The sequence below is a fragment of the Rattus rattus genome, chromosome 6, assembly GCF_011064425.1.
Source record: "Rattus rattus isolate New Zealand chromosome 6, Rrattus_CSIRO_v1, whole genome shotgun sequence".
In the NCBI taxonomy this organism is placed as follows: domain Eukaryota; kingdom Metazoa; phylum Chordata; class Mammalia; order Rodentia; family Muridae; genus Rattus; species Rattus rattus.
In genome coordinates, this window is record NC_046159.1 from 50459138 (window position 1) to 50483532 (window position 24395).

A 24395-nucleotide genomic window follows, 5' to 3' on the forward strand; every position below is an offset into this window, starting at 1 on the left:
TCAGAATCAGAAGTTTTTCCTCCAACTGGATTGAAGCATTTGACATTCTCAAAATCGAAAACTAAAAAATGGCAGAAATAGAAACGGCACTACATATAAAATCTGTTAAGCAGATGTTACAGTAAGTCAGTTAGTGGCTCTCCAAGTTTATGGCTTATAAATTGTGGTCTGTCTCAGAAGTGCAAACATCAGCTCTGGGAGCCTTAGGTGTCATATCCTTCAGTTATAACAAGAACCAGACACAAATAAGAGCTACAGACATCAAAATAAGGTTCCACTCTTTCTTTGATTATTTGACCACTGTTAGTAAATCAGATAAACTCAGCCTATGAAGTAAAATTCTGCTCTCAATATTTTACAGCTAAGAGCCTGTGGTGGTCAGAGCAGGTAGAATAGTGCCTGACATTACAGAGATTAGAACTGGCAAAAGAAGAGAGTCCCGTCTCCATCAAGTTAAAGGAAGAGCTAAGTGTCCCGGCTTTTTATATGCATGTGCATATTGCTGAAATTATCGCTGGGAAGTTACATTACAGTGCTCAGCCCTGCCCACAGATGCTCTCCCTTCCATGACCTACTTTTGTCATGGAAAGCCCAGCCAAAGGCTCCATTTCCCAGGCTTCCTACCATTAAGTGAAGTCACTCGACTGCTCTCAGGCAATAATATTATGCAAATACAAATAACACATGTCACAGGAAGATAAGGATGAGAAAACCACCCAAAGGCAGAATTAGTATCATAGAGGCATGATGTACCAGAGCATGCTTTTCGGCAAGCAACCAGGGCAGGTAACAGGGCAGTGCCTACTGGGTAGGATTACACATCCGTGCGGAATGCCAGCCACTCTTTCCCTTTCTTCTCTCTCTGAAGGTGGTTTTCATGTGTTTGTTTTGTTTACTCATTGTACTTCCTTCCTTCCCTGCTCTTATGAATTTTATGTGTGGGTACTGGGTAAGAATATACCTAAGGTTTCGGTTATTAAGGCATACCAGCTATGAGGAAGTGTCACCCTACATCTGACTCTTACACCCTGGACATCTTAGACACTTTGGACGACCAAAGATTAAGCTTTTGGGTTGCCCCTTTGTAAGGACATGGAGACTATGTTCTGTTTGTGAGCAGGGTTAATGTAGATGCTGCTGGATGGAGAGAAAAGCTGTAGAAAAGACAAACAGTGCTGCCCAGAGCAGAATGCTCTTATTTCATAATAAAGGACACCACACACACACACACACACACACACACACACACACACACACACACACACAGCACCACCACTAAACCAGAACGACAACAACCGAAAAAAAAATCTGCTTATTTTTAAGGCCTTTGTAATGAGGAAGGACCTTTCAGCAGTGAAACATGAACTTGTCTAGATGTGAAATGTTTGCCACAGCTTGAGGCTTGGTCCCCACCAGATAATGATTTGGGAAAGTGATGGGAAATCTAGTGGTCACTTCACACGTGCCTCTAGGAAGATGCACCGCCACACTGTGGTCCTGGGCAGAGGTGGGAGTAATGCTGCTCACACAGTGTGATGGTGAACACTGATTGTCGAACGACAGGATTTGAAATCACCCAGGAGACGAACCTCTTGGGATGTCTCAGAGAGAGTTTCTAGATTGGGTTAAATAAGATAGGAAGATGCATCCTGAATGCAGACGGTATTATGCCATGGGTACCATTCCAGACTAAATAAAAAGGAGACCGTGAACTGAGGTACAGCACTTGTTTTTCCCTGAGCTTCCTGACTGGGTGCAGTGGGACCAGCTTCCTCAAACTCCAGCCAGCATGGCTTACCTGCCGTAAGGTACAGCAACCTCGCTCTTAATTATCCTTAAGTTGCTTTTGTCATGGCAGCTGGAAATCTAACTGATACATTCAGTACGTGCTTTTCCCATACTCGGAACTGTAGCTCTGTCTAGTCCTCTACCAGAAACAGCTGTTCCTTTCTCAATCAGCTGTCTGGGTTAACCTTGGAACACTCTCACGGTTGCCATAAATCTTATTTCCACTCACCACTGTCTGTTGGCAGGCTTTAGCATGGAATCTGCATACTGTAGGCTTACACAGGCCTCCTACAGCCTCCTCTAGGTTGGCTTTCTTAAGACTTTCAGCAGAGCTCACTGCTCCTGTTCCTCCGCAGCCTGGTTTCTTACTTATCTACACTGTATTCCCCTTTACTTTTTACAGGGACTTCTAATCCGTTTGGGATATTTATGAAAGAAGCGTGAAAGGAAGAAGAAACATCGTGTGTGATTTCCTAACAAAGTAAGCAGACACCTTGACAAGCTGGAAGCTGACTCTGGCTGCTAAGAGGATGCAAGGCATCCCAGAGAGGCATCTCTGCCCCCCTGAGTACCAAGACCTAATGATACCGCTGCTTCTTTTCTCAGTTTTAAAGCTCTCTGATTTAATTTCAAGTTTTCACATAGACATCTGTCAGTTTCACATTTGGGTTAAATTTATTTCAGAGTCTAAGTTTTGGAATAAACTCTGAGCAGTCCACTCATTTAATTCGGTTTTGTATAATACACATCTGGTTTGCTTCACCTGCTTGGGGACTGTGTTATTAGATGACCAATTAATGAACATTTGCTGAAGTTTAAGTATGAGCCTGGAGCTCAAGAAAGCAATTTGGCCCCAACATGCCTTTGTAAATTTTTTTCTCTATTACTCCCCCAGGCTCCAGCCAAACCGATATGTGTCTTTGGAATGAGTCCTGTGATTCCTGTCCCTTCTGTCCTGATTCTGTTGTCACCTTCATCTAGGGTAAGGACAACAGCTACATTTGTGAAGCACAGGGCAGGAATTTGTAAACTGCCACATGTGTTACGTTATTAATCCTTCCATTGATCACATTGCACAGGCTGTGTTATTACTCTCAATTTACAAGTGAGGAGACTCGGGTTGAAGCTGGATTTAGTATTTATACCAGATTCTGAAAATACTATACTTTTTTATACATGGTTTTAGTGGACAGTTCTTATGAGCCTGGAATTCACCAACCAGGTCAGGCTGGCCTCAAACTCATAGTTTCGCCTGTCTCTGCCTCCTTATGCTGGAATTGAAAACATGGGCCACCAGGGCAGGGTAAGTGTTCTTTCACATTACTTTTAATGTTTTATGAAATATTTATAGATGAAAACTTTAAAATATAAGATAATTCTGCTTCTTAAAGGTGTGCAGGCCCAGCTCATGTTTCTATACTCCCTACCTCTGAACCTTTAGTTATTCCATATTCTTACATTAGTGCCATCGAAAAGAATTTTAAAATGTTCAGACCCCATGTTGGCACAATTCATTCTTCTAAGAAAGCACCTTTTAGAAACCTAGTTCTATGAATGAGGACCCTATGCCAATGTGGGGCAACAATTGTAAACAAACAGCACCTAAGGGGAAGAATAAGACAGGGGTGATTTTAGGACCCTCCTTGGGTGATTCTAATGTGTAGGCTGGTAGAGAGTCAATGAGCTCTTCAGTTCTCATAGTGTGACTTTCTCTACCTGGTTAAGATGTTATCCCAGACCTCAACTCTCTCCTTACCTTAGTGACCCCTGACCTAACACCAAAGGAGTTTTCACAAGACCTTTGGAATAGTCTCTCTTTCCTCCTCTGTTTCTGTCTCTGTCTCTATCTTTGTCTTTCTTTACATCTCTCTGTCTCTGTCTCTTTTTCACTGTGTGTGTGTGTGTGTGTGTGTGTGTGTGTGTGTGTGTGTATTCATGTACATGCATAAGTCCAAGAATTAGGAAGAATGCGAATCACGGTGTTGTCCCTCAGGTGCAATTCACCATTTGTTTGTTTGTTTGTTTGTTTGAAGAGAGTCTCTTCATTTGTCATGCAGCATGCCCATTTGGCTCTTGATTTGGCATGGAGCATGCCCATTTGGCTAGGTTGCCCATCAATTGGGCCCCAGATGTTTGCCTTTTCAATGCTGGGGTTCCAAGCATATCTCATCATACTTAGCTTTTACTATGGGTTCTGGGGGAATCAACCTCAAATGTTCTTACTTGCACAGGCAACAGCTCAGGAACCTTGGACTCTTACCCTAGATTTGGTGGGTATGTACAATGAAATGGTTCACAGCCAAGCAGCTCAGTTGCTAGGATGTTGTCTGGGAGGCGCTTCCTTTCCCCAGCTCAGTACTCTGATATTACGTCAGTAGAATTGGAACACAGCAGTTCACTAGATGTCAGAACATGGACCAAACTGACTGACGCCATTCTGGCCCTTCACACGTTCCTTCTCTGTATTAGTTAAAAATCAACGTCTTTTGTTTGCATTAAAATGGAGTTTTAAAAATCCTTGACATATGACGGCAAAGAAGGGCATGAATTACCTGATGTTCTTCGTGTAGGATAAACAAATGGTAAAGGGTGGGGTCTGCTAGGTTCTTTGGTGGAATCTAAGCACATGCAGTTCCTTGTAGTAGCTAAGAGAATGTTCCAACCATCTGTTGTTTTCAACAAGACAATAGCTAGGAGAAAACATATTTACTTTTTAATTTTTTCTCATTTTCCAAAATTTCAAGACAAAGTCTCATTATGTAGGCCAGGTTGGCCTTAGATTCCTGGTCCTACTCCCTCAGCCTCCCAATCGCTGTGACAAATGTGCTGTACCACACCTGTCAAAAATCTTTGTGATTTTCTTTTTTAGTCACAGTTTTCAGGGTCTAACACATGCTGAATGTATAGGAGGATGTGATGCCTCCAGAAGAATGGGTTATAGGCAAACCTGTGGGATATTTTCTTAAAAATTGATTTATAGGAAGGGTCCCACCCATTGTGGTTGGTAGTCATGGGTTCTATAAGAGAACAGAATGAACAAGCTATGAGAAGGCAGTAAACAGCACCCCCCTATGGCCTCTGCCTTAATTCCTGCCTCTAGGTTCCTGCCCTGCTTGACTTCCTGTTCCCAGTGCTTTTGATGATGAACTATTGTTATATGGAACTGTGAATGAAATAAACCCTTTCCTCCCCAAGTTCCTTTGGTCATGGTGTTTCATCACAGCAGTAGTACCCCTAACTAAGATAATATTTTCATTGATTTATTAAAGCACCATTGTTTTCTTCCCTGATTACAGGGGAGAAGGCCATGATTCCAAGGGAATATCATGCTGCAGAGTATGAACCTCTCTGTGCTTTAGGCGGCTTCCCAAGTGCCACTGAAAGTTCCCATTGGTCTCCATGGGAATAAATGCAACACTTTTCCTGTGTGGGTATTACTTTTCAATTGCTGAGGTTAAAGTCTGCTTCTACCATATGGCGGCTATGTCATCTTAGAAAAATTCTTTCTCATTTTGTACTCAGTTTTATCATCAGGAAGATGAGGGTAATAATACTCAAAAGAGGATAGGGGTATGTGTGTAAATTACTTGCCTTGCAAGTGTGAGGACCTGAGGTTGCATCTCCAGAGCCCATACAAAGTTGAGTACAACAGCACACATCTGTAATCCCAGTACTTCCATTGTGAAATCTGATGGGAGGTAGAGATAGATTCAGGAGAACCCCCACCACTCACACATGCCAAAAATTCATACACTAGCTATATTCAGTAAACAATGGAAAGAAAAGTACTGTGTCTAACAAGACAGAATAAGGGGATTGACCTCTGAACTCCACACATACCATACATAGCCTGTGTGTATATGTGCTCACACACATGAATGAGTACACATAAATGCACATACAATGTATCATATACACAGAGTATGCATTTTATACATCACTGAAATAGTAAATGTTATAGTGTTAGTAATTTTGTCAGTGAGTGATTTACATATTCTTTCCTCAATACCTATCATGTCCTGTAATTATTATTACAATTTTCCCATAAGCAATGGTAAGGACAGTGAGAATTTCTGTAGCATACAAAGTGTTTTCTTATGTCATTTCTCAAACACATGGTGTTTGATGATTTTTAAATGGCACGGGAAAGCTATGGCTTTTCCACCATTTCTTGTTCATCTGCACACTTTTCTGAATTTCACCCACCACTTGAGATTTTAAGAGCTGTGTCATAGCATCTGCTGAAAAATGTTTTATGGACATTTGGGGGAGGAGTGTAGATACACAGAATATGGTGTTGTCAATGCACATAGAAATGACTGTTACAGAAAGCTACAACTTGTCAAAATGGAGACAACAAATAACTGTGGATGTCCAGTCCCAGTTGATACATGTAGGACACAATTCTTACCACTAAAGCTTAGGGGACATTGACAAAGAAAGAATGGAAAGATTTAAGAGCCAGAGGACAAGCTTGTCTGCTGAGAGGCCATGGTGTCTATAGAGAACAAGGAAGCTGCATTCATGGAATCTTGACAACATGGTTTGCTAAACTGGACCTCTACAGTGCCAGTGCCAGTTGACATACTAGGAGGGATGGGGAAATCTTAAAAGGAAACGATATAGGCAATTAATGACTACACACACACACACACACACACGCGCGCGCGCGCGAGAGAGAGAGAGAGAGAGAGAGAGAGAGAGGTGCAGAGAGAGGAAAGTGACAAAGAGAGTGATGGAAAGAGAGGGAGAGAGAACCCCGAATATTAAGTGGTCAGTCCTAAATATATATATTCTGTGTGTATGTGTATGTATGTATATATATATGTATACACACACACACACACACACATATATATATATATATATATATATACATATATGTATACAGAAGCAACACCAAATAGACTCAGGTCTTAGGAGTAAAGGGATGGGGATAGTGGAAGGGATGGAGAATATGATAAGGGACTGATGACAACCAAAGAATATTATATACATACAAAATGTCATAATGAAACCCACTGGTTTGCACAATTAATAAATAGCAATAAAAAGCAAACAAACACAGAAACAAATAAATGAATGTCCTAATTAGGGAAACAAGAAGTGGGAAGATGAACTGGCATGGTCCTGGAGTTTGGTGCCATGTTGGACGGCTCCTTGCGCTGATACTTATCTTTGAAAAGAACCTTATTGCTAGTTAAAATATTACCTAAAACAGGAAGGTGGACTTGTAAAGCAGTGAGTAGAAATTCCATCCAAATGTTCGTTTGTTCTGTTTGATTTGGGAATGACTGTGAGGGTTATTTGTGTCAGGTGATGGGTCAAAAGTGAAGAGCATGTAAGACAAGCAGCCAATAGCAGTTATGGAGACAATGGCATGTGTCAAAGCTACTGATGTCAAAAAAGATAATATCATGTGCTTGTGCTTGGCTTTGGCGCGGTATGAAACAATATTGCTGAAGTTTTGAAGTCCGTTGTCAAACACTGCATAGGAGTTTCTGTCTCAGCAAAGAATCTTTTATGCTGTCTCCTCAATCACTAAAACTCCTGGTGGGTTCACTAACCAATTTCTCTCTGCAGATTTCTCCTTTGTTGTCTTGATTAACACATCTCTGATTTAAAAATCATATCAGGAAGTGGAGATGCCCAGCTTCGTTATGTCAACCTTTAATGTGTGGCCCCATCTGTCTTTCCACCTGTTCTTGCATACAATCTCACAGATCATTGGCTTTTAGCCATAATAGCTTTCTCTCAAGGTTTTGATCAAAACCAATGGATTTTGCCCATGCTGCTTTCTCTGTCTGTAATTCTCACCATGCTCTCTGCATCTGTATGTGACACCTTAGAACACTTTCCACAGAAATCTCCTAGTATCTCAGTCTCCTCTAGTTTCCCTGCCATCCACCTTCTTTTGGATCCACTGCTTTTCTTTCAGGATGTATAATTTCTATCCATTCACTTTAACACATGTAGGTTTGTCTGTCTTTACTCTTAGATTATGTGCAACATGGAAACATGGAATTCTTCTTTCATCACTATGTGTTAAGAATTTGGAAAAATTCCTAGCATACAGTCAATTCTCTCTAATAATTATTGGATGGATGGATGAATGGATGGATGGGCAAATCTCGCTAATAAAGAAAATCTCTAGCAAAGCAAAGTGCAAGTCACATATTAAGTTGTGGAAAATGTTCTAACTGTCCTCCTAGGGAATACTTCTGTAGTTGGTACAAGCTAGCTGGAAAGGAGGAGTCCGACAGGAGTAAGAAGGGGTTGCCAAAGACACATTTTACATGGAGGGATTAATTAAAATCAAGGTGTTTTGTGAAGTTTCAAAATTAAGATATGGAGAAAAATCAATGAATTTGAAAAATGGAAAGTGAGATATATGTATTGGAAAAAAGGCTTAAGAATGAGCTTGGTATGATTGAACAGTGGTGTTCTCCTAGGAGCTGAACATGAGCTGTGAACAGGTACTCTTAACATTTTTACTAGTATACCTGACCCACTTCCTCTCCCATGCTTCCAGCATTTCTCCGCAAGGGTCTCCACATGAATCTCTACCATGTCTCAGAAGAAGCTACCAGGTTCCTTGTCCATTAGTAGTGCTTACCATTTCACAGCTTTGAGAGGATTGTAGGAAATTGTACATATAAAACACGGGGTTTGACACAAAGTGAGAACTCAGTCATGTGAACTGATGGGTCATTGGAATTTTAGACAACGTGATAAGGAAAATACCAAAAAAGAAAAAAGAATACTCAACCCTAGAGAGAAGTCCTCTTTTGAATTGCTTGTGAGGATTGTCCAAGAGACTAATTATAGGCCCTTGCTTGTCCCCAGACATGGATTCTAAGTGTTGAATATATCGTGCAGTTCAGACACAGAGCCCAGAGGATCTGATCTGAAAACAACAACCTGAGGACCAGTCTTCATTATGTCAGTCGGTGCTATTCAAACTTTCAAAGGAAGGAAACAGCCAAGATTCCAACCTATAGAGATACCTAGGAATCAGAAACCATCATCATGCGATCTCCCTAAGGGTATAATAATGACATGCATATCTTGGTGGTAACCAACAGCTCTCTCACGGGACTTAGGCTCCACTCAATACATAAAATTATGCTTGATATAATAACTGGAAGCCTTACCAAATATCCATGTGTAAGGAAGTCATATATCTTAGAGGAGAATCTGTGACCACCACTTTACTAAACCACCACAATTCTTAACTGTCTTCTAGACATTTATTCTTAGACCCATAGATAAAAGTAGTTCTTCTCCCTTATTAAGGAAACTTCTCTTTCGAACCCATCAAAGTGCAGAGTTGTGGAGTCTTAACTAACACATCTACAACACATCTCCTGTATCTAAGGCTCAGGAGTCATTTCAGAAGAGGGGGCCCAAAGATCGTAAGAGCCATAGAAACAGGAAGTTTATAGAGAGATTGTGTCTCTTAGGAGTATTAGAAGCTATATCAATGACAGTGAAGTCTCACCAACGTGGCTACCTAAAGCAGAGAGCCCAAACTGTCTTCCCTAGGGAAAAGCAATTGTATATCCAATATCATATGATCAGCCCTGAAGACATATACATACAAGTACCATTATATAGATTGAAAAGTTTGTATTTATATATTTCGGGACACACACATATACACAACAATAAAAATGAAGAAAAATGTCATGAATTTCAAAGAGAAGAAAGGTAAGGGCATGTGGACAAGTTTGGAGGGAGGAAAGGGAAGGGTGAACTGATGTAACTATATTAAAATCTCAAACAAAAACTTAAAAAATGTTTAAAAAGTAATGTAATGGGGTAATTTTGGTCCATTTTCAAGTGTGGATGTCATAGCAGGAGGAGTTTGAGGAAGCTGGGCACATGAGTGACTTGTTCACAGTCAAGAAGCAGCAAATAATGAATACAAATACCTGAGTTCAACTCTTTTTCTTTCCTATACAATCCAGAATCCCAGCTTAGAGAATGACACCATCCACAGTGGGCAGGTCTTCTCCTATCAGTTAGCCTAATCACTACAATCTGCCACTAGCATGCCTGAAGGTCCATCTTGTAGGTGATTCCAGACCTCATCACATAGATGACTAAGATTAACCATCATTCTCTGACAAGTCCAACAGGGAGCATCAGGGTTAATGAGAGTGTTTTACTCATGCTTTTTGTTCTATTTTAGTTTCTGGCTCTGTGTGTGTGTGTGTGTGTGTGTGTGTGTGTGTGTGTGTGTGTGTGTGTGTGTGGTTGGCAGGAGGAGACCTCAAGCCCATCTACAGGGTCACGAGAAGGTGGTACATGAGATTTTCTCTCTGAATCCTTTGTACATCTTGGAGCCTACATCTCTCATCTCATTTTTGTAAAGATAATATATGTGGGATAGAAAAGGCTAGGAGGTTTTGAGGTGCTGGTGGTTATGACTCCTGCTGGAGAAGTAATGTGTGGCATGCTATCTGCTGTTGATAAGCGGTCCTCAATAAATGGCAAGGAAGAAGGCACAGGTTATGGAACTGATAAATATGAGTTCTTGTGGAAGAAATTTACAGAGTGTCCTAGAGGTAAGGACAATTAGTCTGCCATTGCAGGCAGGTAGCTGGGGGTTCAGTGAGTCTATCTTGCCTATCTGGCTTAGCTCACAGAAGCCTGAATGGGGTGGGAGGAGACAGTGAAAACTGTATTCTCCAATCTTATATCTAAATAGCTTTTGAACATAGAAATTTTGGGGCCTCTCTGGTCTGGTTAGCATGTATTGAAACTCCTTGTTACTGTGGCAAAGGCATCTTAGAAGAAGCACTTAAGGTTACAGCTTCACTTACACAGGTCAGGAGGTTGTTGGGAAAGTCTAGGGGGCAGGATAGGGAGGCAGCCAGTAACCTTCCATCTGTAGTTCAGAAGCAGCCAGCAATGGATGCTGGTTTGCCTTCTTAATATGTGGTCTTGGGTCATAGCCTGTGGAATAACATCGCCCATATTACAGGTGGGTTTTCCTGTACTCTCTAGCCTAATCTAGAAACTCTCTCTCAGAGGTAAGCTTAGAAGCTCGTCTCTTTGATGCCAAATTGGAAATCATCATTAAGCATCACAGTGGGCAACTTATGCAATGTTTGGGTTAGGGGTAAGCTTTCCAGAGATTTAAGATATCTTAGAAGATGAAGGAAAGTATTAATTTTTTAAAGCAATATTCATTTGCGTGAATTTATATGTGGGTGTCAGAGGGAGCCCAGCTGTATTGCTGTGCCCTTCGCTGACATCATCAGAAGGTCTCACATAGAAATATACTACTATTCCCCAGAGTGTCCAGCAGTGCTGCAGAGGACAGGGGCATAGATTTTCCCAGAAGTGTGAAATAATTCACAAGGCTTGCTTGTTATGCATATGGAGAGCATTAATAACACAAGACCCTGAAGCCCTGCCTTTTCAAGGCCGGAGCCCAGCTACAGGAATGAGGAGCTGGCTCCTTGGTTCGAGGGCAGCATCCCCTCCCTCTCTTTGGGAAAGGAAAAGAACTGATTAAAAATGAACCGGTATCCAAGAACGACAGGTCTATGAAAACACCTGGGTTCTTGAGAGATAAATGATAACCAATGACTTGGAGGCTGCTCTGGGGAAAATACCCTCATTTATGAAAATGAAATTGTGTGTCATCAAATTTATAGCAGGTAGGCGACTGACAGGGATTGCGGATATACTACCTCTGTCTCACACACCCATGCATACACATATATGAACACATCATGTGCATGCTCAAATGCACACATGCAAGCCTTATACTTCATGAGATTGTTTTGTGACTGCTAATTTTGAACCTGTAATGTATGCATCACGTGAATTTTCATACTTAGCTTTCCCACAGAAATGACACCAAATTCTCTGGTTTCTTGGCTGCTGTCTATATCCATGGATCCAGCATGTGTGAGAATGCAAGGATTTAAATGCCCAAGAACTGTTGCTAAGTAAAAATAAGCACAACAACTCTAACACATTCCATTTCTATTATGTTCTCCAAACATCTAGCCTCATTACAAATTTTCCTATTTATCATCCTCCCTTTTGGTGAGGCACACAGAGAAGAGTGGCTAACTAATTGAGTTTGTAAGCCGTTTGTCATTGAGTATGATTTAAATGTAATTTTTCTCTCCTCCCTCCTTAAGACTGGATATTACCAAACTTTTCATCCCTGCCTTCTTGATGGATGACACTGCATCTCAGTGTTTAATTTACATTTCTCTAAATGAGTAATGTCCAGTAATTTTTTTTATGCTTGGCAGTCATTTCTATTTCTCTTTCAGTGACTTATTTGAGGTCTATCCCTCTGCTGTGCTATAACATTATAGGCATGGATCATCATTCTGTGGAATATGATAACATTTGATTTATAAAGCTTTGTATATGTGCATCATAAGGCTGTGTGTGCCTAATTATTTACTGTAAAGATGTACAGGAATGTAATAATGGTTACTTCTGGCAACTACATTGTAACAGGGAATGGGGAAAGAGAAATACTTATATTTTCTCTCTTCCTTTGCTGCACCTACATACATAAGTATCTTTTGAATGGTTCTCATTGGCAAGTAGTATATATTATATGGGGTCCAGTGTGAGGCTTTGATGTATGTTTGTTCCTTAGAGTCTTCATATACATATTTCTGTATGTATCATGTCGACTATTACTTTACATTAAAAAGTAAGTAATGAAATTTGCTTATTAACAGGGGAATAATAAACAAGTGACTGTGTGAGTCACACCCCCCTCATTCTACGGTCTTTAAGGGTTAGGCATTAGTCATGTCAGTGTGGCAGAGACTTAAGTGGCTATAAGGAAGAACGGAGGCTGAGGGAAGATGGGGTGTTCAAACCGAATACAATTCCAAACTTACGGTACTTTGCTGGCCAAAGGACTGGTGGGCGGATGGTTCTTTTGTCCAACAGTAACTCTTTGTACAAACTCAGAGAGGAGAAGAGGAAGAGCATGGGAGTAGAAGAGTGGGAGTAGAACAGTGGCATCCACTCTGAGAGCTTAGAGGTCTACTGCCAATCAGCGTCCTGCTCTTTCTACTATGAAAAGGAGCAGATACAGAGACTGGCCTTACATTGAGAGATGGAAAATGTCCTCCAGGCCTGTGATTGTCTCCTCCCACTTCTCTTATGGCTGCTGCTCCCATGCAGGTTTTATTCTGAAGTTAGGGAGTCAATGCTGTTTCAAAGAGAACTTGTATGTGATTTAGAAGTCACATCTGCAAGTGACCCGTTTTCCCCGTGATGCCATCCCAGACTCTCTTCTAATGGAGCAGTGGGGTCTCCTTTCGGAAACGACAGCTCTCCTTTCTGAAGGAATCATCTGAGTTTGGTGGTTCTGCCTACTAAGCAAGCTGGAGTTGCCCTTCTAAAAGCAAGACAGCACTCAGAAAGAGATGGTGGAGAGGGCATCTCTAACCCACTGCATCAGCTCCCTCACATGGTGCTTCATTGAGTGGATGACAAGCAAAAGTGAAGAATCCCAAATGGGTCATTTTTTCATCACTAAAATATTTAATGTTGCAAATAAAAGCAAGCAATTTTTCATGTTATCTTTTGAAAGGTTTCTAGATGCTTTGCAAATGGCACCGAGCCTGACATGTTAGTGAGATATTGGAAAGATCAGTACTGGGATCAGCTATGCACTGTTAGGTTAGCTGGTCCAAGAAAGAACTCTGAGTCACGGGCACAGGAAAAGAAACACCAAACTATAGTATCTATAAAATCATGGTCTCATGAATATATGATGGAGGACATGGGTCTGTATGAATGCTTGTAACAAAACAAAAGTTTATCATATAAATCACTTGCCTTATACTGCGACTTTAACAAGCTACTTGCCTACGGAACTTTTAATTCAATATCATGGTTTAGCAGGCTACCATGGGACTATTTAATGTCAAGTGTGTGTGTGTGTGTGTGTGTGTGTGTGTGTGTGTGTGTGTGTGTGTGTGTGTGTTTGTAAGTTTAAGTTTATTTTATGGAAAACTTTTCTAAATTTAAAATGTATCTCTATTCTCAGGCTTTTCCCCTACCATATTGTGTTTTGGGATTAAGATGATATATGTCAAGTGTGTCAAGAAAATTCTATCATATCTTTCACTCAGAATCAATTTCCATAAAACATTTGTAAGAGTTCTGGTTCTGAATATCATATAGTACAACTGTATGGGACTGTACAAGTACAAATATAAATCTGTCAAGTAAAATAGTTTGAGACAGGAATTTACTATGCAGCCCAGGTCAACCTCAAAATTTTGATCTTCTTACCTCAGCCTCCTGAGTGCTGTGATTGTGAACGTATATTATCATGTCTGTTAAACTTTCTTTAATTGTTACAAAATGTTGTTTTCATACCTACAGAGAAGTGTAGTCTTCACTCTATGCCTTTTTACCTTATGAAAAGAATAGAACTAACAGGGTCTACCTTACAAGGCTGGCCTTATTAAATAAGTACATAGACTCATAGTACATGGAAGAGGTACATGTGTTAAACCTTAAAAATGAATCGCATTCTCCTTGTTATTGTTACCATATTGCATTGTTTACCAAAAAAAATTAGACTGATGCTATTTTAGGCCATGGTAGAGCAATTATAGACTACAAATTTAGAAGTCCCCTACAAGGTCAGTATTCAGTGTTCTATAATAATCCTTGCTTGGACAAATTCTTCCCTTAAATGGCTATGCTTACTATATGTTTATCCTCTTCATGTCTGTGAATGTGTACTTGGTTTATTTTAAGCTCCAAGAAGCACTTAGAAATACCTAAAAGGAAAAATTACAGTTTTAGTTTGTTCTGATCAGAATCCCAAGTAAGATAATATAATTACTTGAATTATAGGCTTAAATGGTAGATAATATGTAACAACACATTCCTTCATAGAACTCCTTCATAGACATTGTTACCTCCGAAGCACAGGGAAAAGGGGACGATGATTTATACATATTGACAGATAGCTGTGACATAATTTGATGAATGTGTATTTTGGAGGTTTCAGTTATTTGGTGATCAAACATTTTAAAACTAAACAGTCATCACTTGGAATTTCCCCTCAGATACATAATAGGCTTTGAATACATTGCTAAGGTTTCACTTTCAAATTTCTCATTTCAAATAATCTGGTATCAGATTTTGAATCTAAACTAATAAAACCATATGCTTCATTTCAAGTCATAGCTACTCTGCTTTTGACAAGACAGGTGACAGCTGACCTTTACTTCAGAGGAGAGGAAATAACAGCATTCAGAGATTTCCCATGGAAAATGTACTGTGTAAGACTGCATCCTTGGACAAATGTGGGACATACATGCTTACATTGTCAACTACTGCCCTGGGGGGACACTCATGTCTAATTACTCCCAGGAAAGTGAGTTCAGGGGCATGCAGAAAACATGCTAAGTATGTCAAAGCAGAGGGCAGTCAAATAAATGATGGTGTATTTACCACTGAGAATCTTAGCGTTTAAAAATAACATTTGAAAGAAAATGTACATGTGTGGGAAATATTTATCACATATTAAGTGAATCAATATTATAGCATTTAAATGTAGTGAATATCCCCTTTGGGCTTTTACCCTTTAGTGCTGGCCTTAGACTATGAAGCAATCATACAAAGCATCACCATTTCTGGGAGATGCTATCACCAGTGTGATTTACAGTATGGATATTACATATCTATGGCTTTAAAAATGCCTAGAATGAATTTGAACTCCTAAGGGAAAATTGGTGATATCCAAGTTGATTGGCTGGAAGAGATTCTCAGAACATATGGGGGTCAAGATGCCATCACGCGGCACGAACAGTAAAAACAGTTAAAGAATTTTATGAACTTTTGTAAGTTGGTATCTCTAACAATTATCCATACCTGCTAGTAAGATAAGAAATAGAACCTATAATTAGAGAGTGTCTGAGGGAAGCCAATGTAGAAATTACATTACAAGGATAGTTTTACTATTCCTCACTTCACAATAGGCAGACATCCTTCTCACCCTCACCCTCACATTGGAGGGGACAACACACTGCGGGAGAACTAACTTTGTTAAAGGCCATTCTATTGGTACCAAGCACAGCAGAGGTTCTGCCCAGGGGTATCTTACCCCAATATTCTAGTAGCTACATCAAAATGGTTGCTTCATATTTATTTTTCGTCTAGGGTGTTAGAACCTCCAAACAAATTTAATGATAACAACATGTAGACTTGTCCATGCAAGCCCATAGATTTGAGAATGGAATGTTATTTATATCTGCATGTTCATCATCGGACTAAACAACTCTTTTTATTGGCTTTTGCTTGGAAGATAGAGGTGGTTGTCCTTTTGTTTGTAACAACCACACTGATGGTAAATAGTTTCCAAAATGAAATAAAATTTCCCTGAGAGTAAAATATTGCTGTCTTATGGTTTATTATTTAACACAAAGACAGAGCCAAATGCCATTTCTGCTTCTGTCAGCTCAGCCAATACACTGTATGTCATGTTTTTCATCCAAAATCTGAAAGTAATTTCATCCTAGGTCATAAGTGACAAAAATTAACTAGAGTTGGGATGGAGATTTATACTAAACCACCTCCATGCTTTCTTTGGCCAAGAACTTAAGAGACTGTGATAGCTTTATGCTGTAGAATGCCTCCTACCTTCTTGGATCAAGAGCTTCCTCCTAAAACAGGCCAACATGGCTTCAGTAGGCTAGTTTCCTGCCTTTCCTTCATTAGTTGTGCTTCAGGGTATTCACTGTGAGTCACAATCCTATTGAGTCGACCTCAATATCACTGATATTGCTGTTCTGACGTATTTACAGGGGATGGGGGAGTCCAGTGTACTATAGGTGCTTAGTAGTATTCCTTGGTCTCTATCCACTAGAAACAAACAGCAGTAATGCTCCTCCAACTTTGATAAGTAACTGGAATATAAGTTTCTACAGATATTCCCAGATGACTCCTGGAAGAAACTGTTCCAGTGCAGAACTGATTGCACTTCTTTCTCCAACTTGGCTTAACCACATAATTTGAGACAAACTTGACTTTCTTGGGCTTGGACGGACAGCTGTGCTGGTCATGTAAACTTATCCCTGTGGCTGTAGTTGACCAGGCAAAAGTTGACCTCTTGTCTCAAGCTGGACCAATATATTCTGTTGTCTCAGAAATCATATTTATAGAATATTCATTGAATAGTCTTTATTGAATTTTTATTCTCATGCTAGTGAGATTGGAATGGTGCCTTGTCCCCATTTTTAATTCATATGAGAGTGTGCATGTGAACGCTTAAAGAGGTCATCAGGCTCTACAAAACAGATGAAGTAGGCCAAGATGAGAAATCACAGAAAGATGATGATCAGCAGCTGCCTAAAAAATTCCCTGTGGTTGGTTGATGGAGAATTTCATCACTTCCTAAAATGTCTTATGTTTTCTTTACCATAGCTTCTCTCTTTCACCACCTAATCCATAAAGGAAAACACAAAGCAGAAAGGGTCCTCACTCTGCATATCTGGAGAAGAGTGGACCTGAGACCAAGAGAGAGATGTTCCCAGCCTTGCTCTATGACCCTGTACAAATGGGTCAGTTCCCTGCGTCCTAAATCTTTTGGTGAAAACTTAGGAGATTAAATCACACCTAAACCTTTAAATTATGGTAAAGGCAGAGAACCACAGGTTCACTGCAGGGCCACAGTATATAAGATTATCTTAAAGTTGGCAGCACGATTTAATCTTAAAGTCTGTTATACTGGCCTGAAAAGTCAGACAAGAAATGATTTTCAAAGCATGCGTCAGGGGATTATCCTACTGTTCTTACTCTGCTTCTTTATTTTTGCAGTGGGAAGAAAATGGAGTCTCCTTTGCTGTGCAGCCTCCGATGTGGCCTCTGATGACTCGTGCCTGTTTGTATTCATTTTCTGGCAACTTAACCTTTACATTGAAGAGGGTGGATTGGTGTAAACAATAGGACAGTAACAAAATGGTAAAGGGTAAGTTCTGAGTTTTAAATAAAGGACATTGGAGCTTGTGTGTCCTTTTCTTAAAGATAGTCTGGGAAAACCAAATATTACATCGTAAAGATACCAAGCTTACAATGGAGAGGTCCACATGGTAGAAAACAAAAGCATTTGCCAACAGCAGTGCAAGCAAGCCATTGGAAAGCTGTTCCCCAGCCCCAGTCAACATTTTAGATCTCAATTGCAGTTACATGGGAGCTTTGGAGACAGAATCTCCTAGCTAAATTTAATTTTTGATCTGCCAGCATATTTAAACTTTAATTCAATCTATTTATTTGAGACAAGGTTTTGTTTAGCCCATGCTGGTCTTGAACTTCCTACATAGCCAAGGATGGCTTTGATCTCTTGTCTCTACCTCTTAAGCATTGGGATTACAAACATTCACAACCATGCCAGGTTTATGCCATGGTGGAGACTGAACCCAAGGCTTTGCACATGGTAGGCAAGCATTCTACTAAATGAAGTACAATTTTCAACTAATGTTTGGTATTTTCAGCTACTAAATTTGGGTGTTACTTATAATAGAAATAGACAACTCATATAACACTAGTAGAATTTTTGGTAGCATTAGAAAAAATCATATAAATAATATATATCAGATTTTGGCATATAGGGGAACTCAAAGCAATGGTGATCATCCACACACATATCCATAGCCACTAGAGCAAGACCTGGCAGTGCTCACTAAATATCTTTCTAAATAAATATTAGGTATTGTCAACTTCTGTATCACTAACACCATCACGATCCTATATAGGCTCAAACAAAATCACTTTCTAAATCATCTGAAAGCATGCATTTCTTGTCCTCATGGCTCAGGCACCTCCCAGATGCTTCTACCTTTCTGTACTAGCAACAATGGCAGTCTGCTGTCAACATAGCTTTTGGAGTAGACACTCAAACCTTTTACCAGAGGAACCAAAGTTCATGCCTATGCTGAGTTATGACATGTGACTGCACAGCACTTAAGATATGCCTCAGGCATGATCCAGAAGCACAGGTAGTTCCCACAGAAAACACATTGTACACAGTGACCTCCTGAATGAACATCCATCAGAGAGTGCTAAAACTCCATTGCTCACCATCCACACAGGAAGGTCGGTTTCTTGTTGTCCCAGCCACTTTCCCAGGTAGACAGGAACACTTCACTGTTTGTGACCGCTCCTCAATGCGGTTCTTGTTGCAACACCTGTGGGCCGCTATCACTTCACAGGTCCCTCCTTCTGGCAAGACAATAAAAGAGAGGGCCGTCTATTAGACCTAACCGAAGGATTACTTAGACATAGAAAATACACAGACGACTTTGGAGAAAAGGATGGAATTATAGAGGGATTCTGTAGAACACAATTGCTAAAGAGCTCTTTCATGATCCATACAGCCTCACAGAACACAGGCATCTCACTGCTGTACTGAAAACAGTGAAGAACACCCGCAAATTAATGGGAATCTCAGGATGTGACTATTCTGGGCTAGATGTAATAGAAATCAGTGGAGCAGCAAATGTCTGCAGCTAAAATGCCAAGTAAAGAGACCACCTGATTTAAATGCACTGTGCTGAGCACTCTTGCCTGTCCAATGTGCATTGCAGATTCTCTGAGCAGCCAGTACTGATGAGCAGAGGAGCGCCAGGGATGCAGAACCCACAATGCTAGGAAAGCGGTCAGGGTACCATTCTCCTTCCCATTTCCTGCCCAGGTCAAGGGGACTGAGCTGAATGAAAATCTAGGCTGGAATCAATGCCAAACCTGGGCTGCATGCACAAAGGAAAGGGAGGATTTCTGGAGGAAATGGTAATGTGCTTTCCACGGCATGGCTAGACACAGGACTGCATTTAAATTGTTAGGGCTCAGCTAGGCCTGTCTCAATGTATATGGGCATCCTAATGTAGTCCACCCTGTACAGCTCTGGCATAGGTGAGCGGCCGGCTCAGTAAAGGTTGGTGAATACCAAGTTACTCCTTTTGCTTTGGATTTTGTTGTTGTTAAGCTGCTCATAAACTAGTCATCTTTTTCCATCAGATTCCCAAATTATAGCTATCATTGCCATTGCTAACTTGGGTTAGTGCCCTTACCCTGGAAGCAATGAGATTTTCCACGTTATGAATATATCAGGAATTAACTTTCCCACTTCAGCTTTTTAAGTCAGAGACAATGGGTTTTCATTTTACCAAAATGGGCTCCCAACTTTAGAGTTCTTGACTTTTGGCGTTCATTGCTGTGTTATAAACCCTCAGGGGAGTGTGTACTATCTAGATATGTAGAAGACATGTAGGGTCACATAGGGAAGTGCAAAATAGAAAGATGACGGGGGAAAGGGGATTCTTAAGGCAATTTGCTCTTTGGGAATTTAGTAGCAACACCGTGTTTTAGGTACAGTGGGACCAGGGCGTGATAGGTTTCTCTCCCACCAATAATTGCAAAGTTTAGAGACAGTTTGTTGCCTGAGGTCACTAGGGGGAGCAAGATGCTACTTGTATCCTATGGGTAGAGAGCAGGGATGGCACTGAACATCCTACAATGTTCCATGGGGACCTGCTGCAGCAAGGGAGAGTCTGGTAGAAAACATCAACAGTGCTGAGAAACCTTTGCCTTTGAAGAAATCTACCCAAGTGAGCCAACACAAGGTAGTTAGTTCTGTCTCCCGCAAGAGAAGGGAAGAGTTCAAAGCTTAGCTCATTTAATTTTCATTTGAATTTTATTCTGTCTACTTAGTATTTGAAGGTCTTAGTTTCCTCAGCTCTAAAGTGGGAATAATAACCACCACACCTGCAGCAGAAGCTGTGAGGATAGAAATAAGAGAGCATACCATAACCTACAGGGGTTACCATGAGTCTGATGGATGATCAAGAGTCCTACAACAATACCACCGAGGGGTAAAGGGGATTTCTGCATGGACATTCCTCTTTTTTTGTTTCTTGTTTGGTTTTGAGAATGACGATGACTAAACCAGGGACTTGTACATCTCCAGTCCAACTACTCTCTTTCCTGTCTCAGCATATATGATCTCTCCTGAAATAGCATATCTTAGCTCCTATGTACCTCTGTCGCTCCAGCACATAGGAAAGTCCTGAAGTCCTGTCTCTTAATGACAACCCTTCCAAATCCACCTCCCTTCAAGATTCATGCACACATAAACATGGAGAGAAAGAAAGAGGGGGAGAAAGAGAAGGGGACATATGCATATATAGGACATATGCATACATACATACATACATACATACATACATACATACATGTGTGTGTATGAGACAGAATCCCCAGGAGCTTTCTTTAGAGCTCAATACAAAGATCAATTCCTTAGAGAATGCCTCGTCACCTCCACAACTATTTATTCTCTTAGTATTCCATGCATTTCCAAGTACCTGATAGTCGGTGATTTTGGCTGTTCCCACCCAAGCTGTAAACTAGGACAGGGACAAGGTTATTTTCTATTTCTTATTAGCCATATTGAGCATGTATAAAAGTTTTTCCTTTATGACTGAGTAAAATATATGAATTAACTAACATTAATAGTAAGAGTGTAAGTGCCATGTTCGGTAAACAGGTAGAATGGGAGATGTGTTTGTGTATGGAGACTCCATGGAAGATTTCTAAGATTCTGAGTTGAAAGATGAGGCTGCAGTGGCAGTTATGAAGAGCAGGCCTCATGATAACGTGACAATCTGGGGAGATGGCTCAGCGGTTAAGAGCACTAACCGCCATTCCAGAGGTCCTGAGTTCAAGTCTCAGCAACCTCATGGTGTCTCATAGCCATCTGTAATGAGATCAGATGCCCTATTCTGGAGTGTCTGAAGACAGCAACAGTGTACTCACACACATAAAATAAATAAATAAATCTTTTTAAAAACTCATTTTATTAATACAAAGTAACTTAAGATTTTCAGAAAATTTACGAAGATGGTATCAAGAGGCCCCATCTTTCCTGCTTGTGTTATCTAATTATTGACGTCTTCTGTATAATGCATTTGATGTTTATTTTTCCTCGGCATTATGAGCCAGTGCTACAGTACCTGCCTGCTTAACATGTTCTGGCTTCGATGGCTGGGAGCCCTTTCATTGGCCTGTGCATCACCTTGACATGGCGTAAACACTGTATGTTTGCTTGGCTTTCATTTTGGGCACTCCCTCACTTTCTGACTCTTCAGGCTACTCCAGCTTCACACGCTCTAATATTTGCATTAACCAAATTCTAAGCTCTGTTAGACTTCCTTAGTTTTAACCTTTTCTACTCTAGGGTCCAATCAGACTGACTACATTGTGTTCATTTCCCTTGTCTTCCTGGGTGTCTTGTGGCTTGTGACATTTTCTCAAACATTCAATTGCTTTTTGATAACCTTGATATTTGGGGGTAGACTGGTGAGGCATTTTGCAGAGTGTCTTCCAATTGGGATTTGTCTGTGTTTCTTATGATTAGAGTGAGGTTATGTGTTTGGGGAGGACGACTGGAGAGGTAAATCCACTCTGGGCCTATCATAGGTACGCACTAACAAGCTGGCTTTGCCTTGTTGATGCTGAACCTGGTCAGCCGGCTGATGCAACAGTTATCAGATTTCTCCATTGTTATAATATTTTTCCTTACTTTCCCCATTGTAGTGTACTCCTTGGAAGGAAGTTGCTATGAGCAGTCTGCCCTTTCTATCCTTAGAAGCTGTGGAGTTACAGTCTGGGTCTTGAAATTATGATAATGAATAAAATATTCAGAATTCTTCTGCAGGAGCTTGGTCTCCATTTTGATGTACTTATTTATATCTTTGTATACTCTTGTATTTTAATTATGCATGGTATCTTAATGTAATATGAGGTCATTTAATTGCATCGAACATCCCAGCTTTCACTGTGGCAAGGTTTCTTTTGCCTTGTATGTGCCTTTGCCACAGCGACTATTGTAAGCTTGCTTTGTTTTAGTCTTTCTGAACACTTCCTTACATCCTGGTTCTTTAAGATACTGTAGAATGATCTTATACAAGTCATTGTTTCAGGTTATAATTGGCCTTTTCTCCAAAGCAATGATTGGGGCATTTCAGAAATGTACCATAAACAATGAACTACAGCGTCCAGGCTGGGTAAGACAGGATTAAAGTGAAGGGGGCTCCTCGTCTTTTTCTCAGGAGAGTCGTCCTGTACAGTGTAGCTTTAAAAGTAATTTGGAAAGACAATGGCCAGTTCCCATGGGGGCGGTGCTTCAGTGCCATCTCTTTGGCAACCATATACAGGAGGAATTGGAGAAGAAAATGGTGGCCAGGAAGGAGGGACAAACATCATAGTACAATACTGAGTAGAAAACAGGAAAGTTTGAACTTGGGTGAAGGGAACTCATCTCCCTATCTCCACAGATCTGGGGTTAGAGTTTATGGGACAAGGCCAATGGTACATTACACCCTCACCCCGACACTTGTGCTCAGGTTGCTTTAGCTAACAGTTGCCGACTACAACTATGTTCTATCAAGTCAGTACTAGCTAGATTTACACTTCGTGAAAGTATCACAAATTTAAGTGACCACTTGGCTTCAATACCAGACGGCAGCAGCACTTGTGATGGAAGATAGCACAAGGTATGAGGATGGTCCCCGGAGGCACTGTGAATCTTACTTGATTTGCAGTCGGGTCAGAGGCTGTGATAGATATACAACATCATGAGTCTAGCATGCTGGAAGCCAGTGACCTTACAGTGTATCATCCCCCAGAATATAGATAAAATAACCAAGTCCCGCATACAGCTAAGAACTTGCTTAGATGCACAGAAGAATGATTCCAGTTTATCAGATTCCAAAGTTCATGGGGTTTGCATCATGTACAAAAATGGTGATTCTTCACTGACAGAAAGCATCCGTAGAAGAAGTTTGTCATGTCTCTCTTGGGGCGATCATAGATAAGTGTCTAGAATGCCCCACCCCCGTGTATGCCCTTTCTTGCCACTGCTCTTCTTCCCTCGTCTGCTTCCTCCATGGACACTGCTCATATTGCCTGGGGCAATCAAGCTAACATGCTGGGCTCCGTCCTTCCCAGGTATTCTCACATTGCCTGGACACTCTTCCTGCAGAGCTCTGCTCACTCTCAATCCTCTTCATCGTTGCTCAAATGCCACTCCATAAGATGTCCAATTGATTACTCTATTGAAATAAATCCTAATTTCCTTAGCAGGCACACGTGAGAATCCTTCCTTTGATCCTGGTCTGATCCTCACCCCCCTCCTAGAGAACCCGTTACCTTTAAATGCTGTGCGCTATTTATTTCTTGTCCTTACTGCCTACGAGTCCCTCACTGCCCTGTAGACTTCTTATGCTGAGGAGTCCCTATCGCTTTGTATATTAAATAATTTCTGGTGTGTTATCAGGGTTCAAAAGTGCTTTGAAGACACATCTACTTGTGTTTTCAGAATTGCTTGAAGACAGAGCTAGGAAGATGGACACCCGGAGAACCAAACAGCTCTGCATCTAGTGAGGACGACAACAACATTGAAATAGTTAACTGGGGTTGGACAGCTGTCTCAGAAGGTAAAGTACTTGTCACAGGAGCCATGGTAACTAGCATCAGGTCACCAGCACCAATGTGACAGGGGAGGCTGGTAGGCACTGGCAGAGCAAAGACAGATA

General features: G+C 40.8%; 1 protein-coding gene across 1 annotated transcript in view; it reads right to left on the bottom strand.

The window, feature by feature from the left end:
• Positions 1-24395, bottom strand: part of Tafa1 (TAFA chemokine like family member 1) — a 487762-nt gene that overhangs the window by 91269 nt on the left and 372098 nt on the right. Inside the window, exon 3 of the mRNA XM_032906045.1 lies at positions 18886-19026. Coding sequence (XP_032761936.1) covers positions 18886-19026 — 141 coding nt within the window. The remainder of the gene's footprint in view (positions 1-18885; positions 19027-24395) is intronic.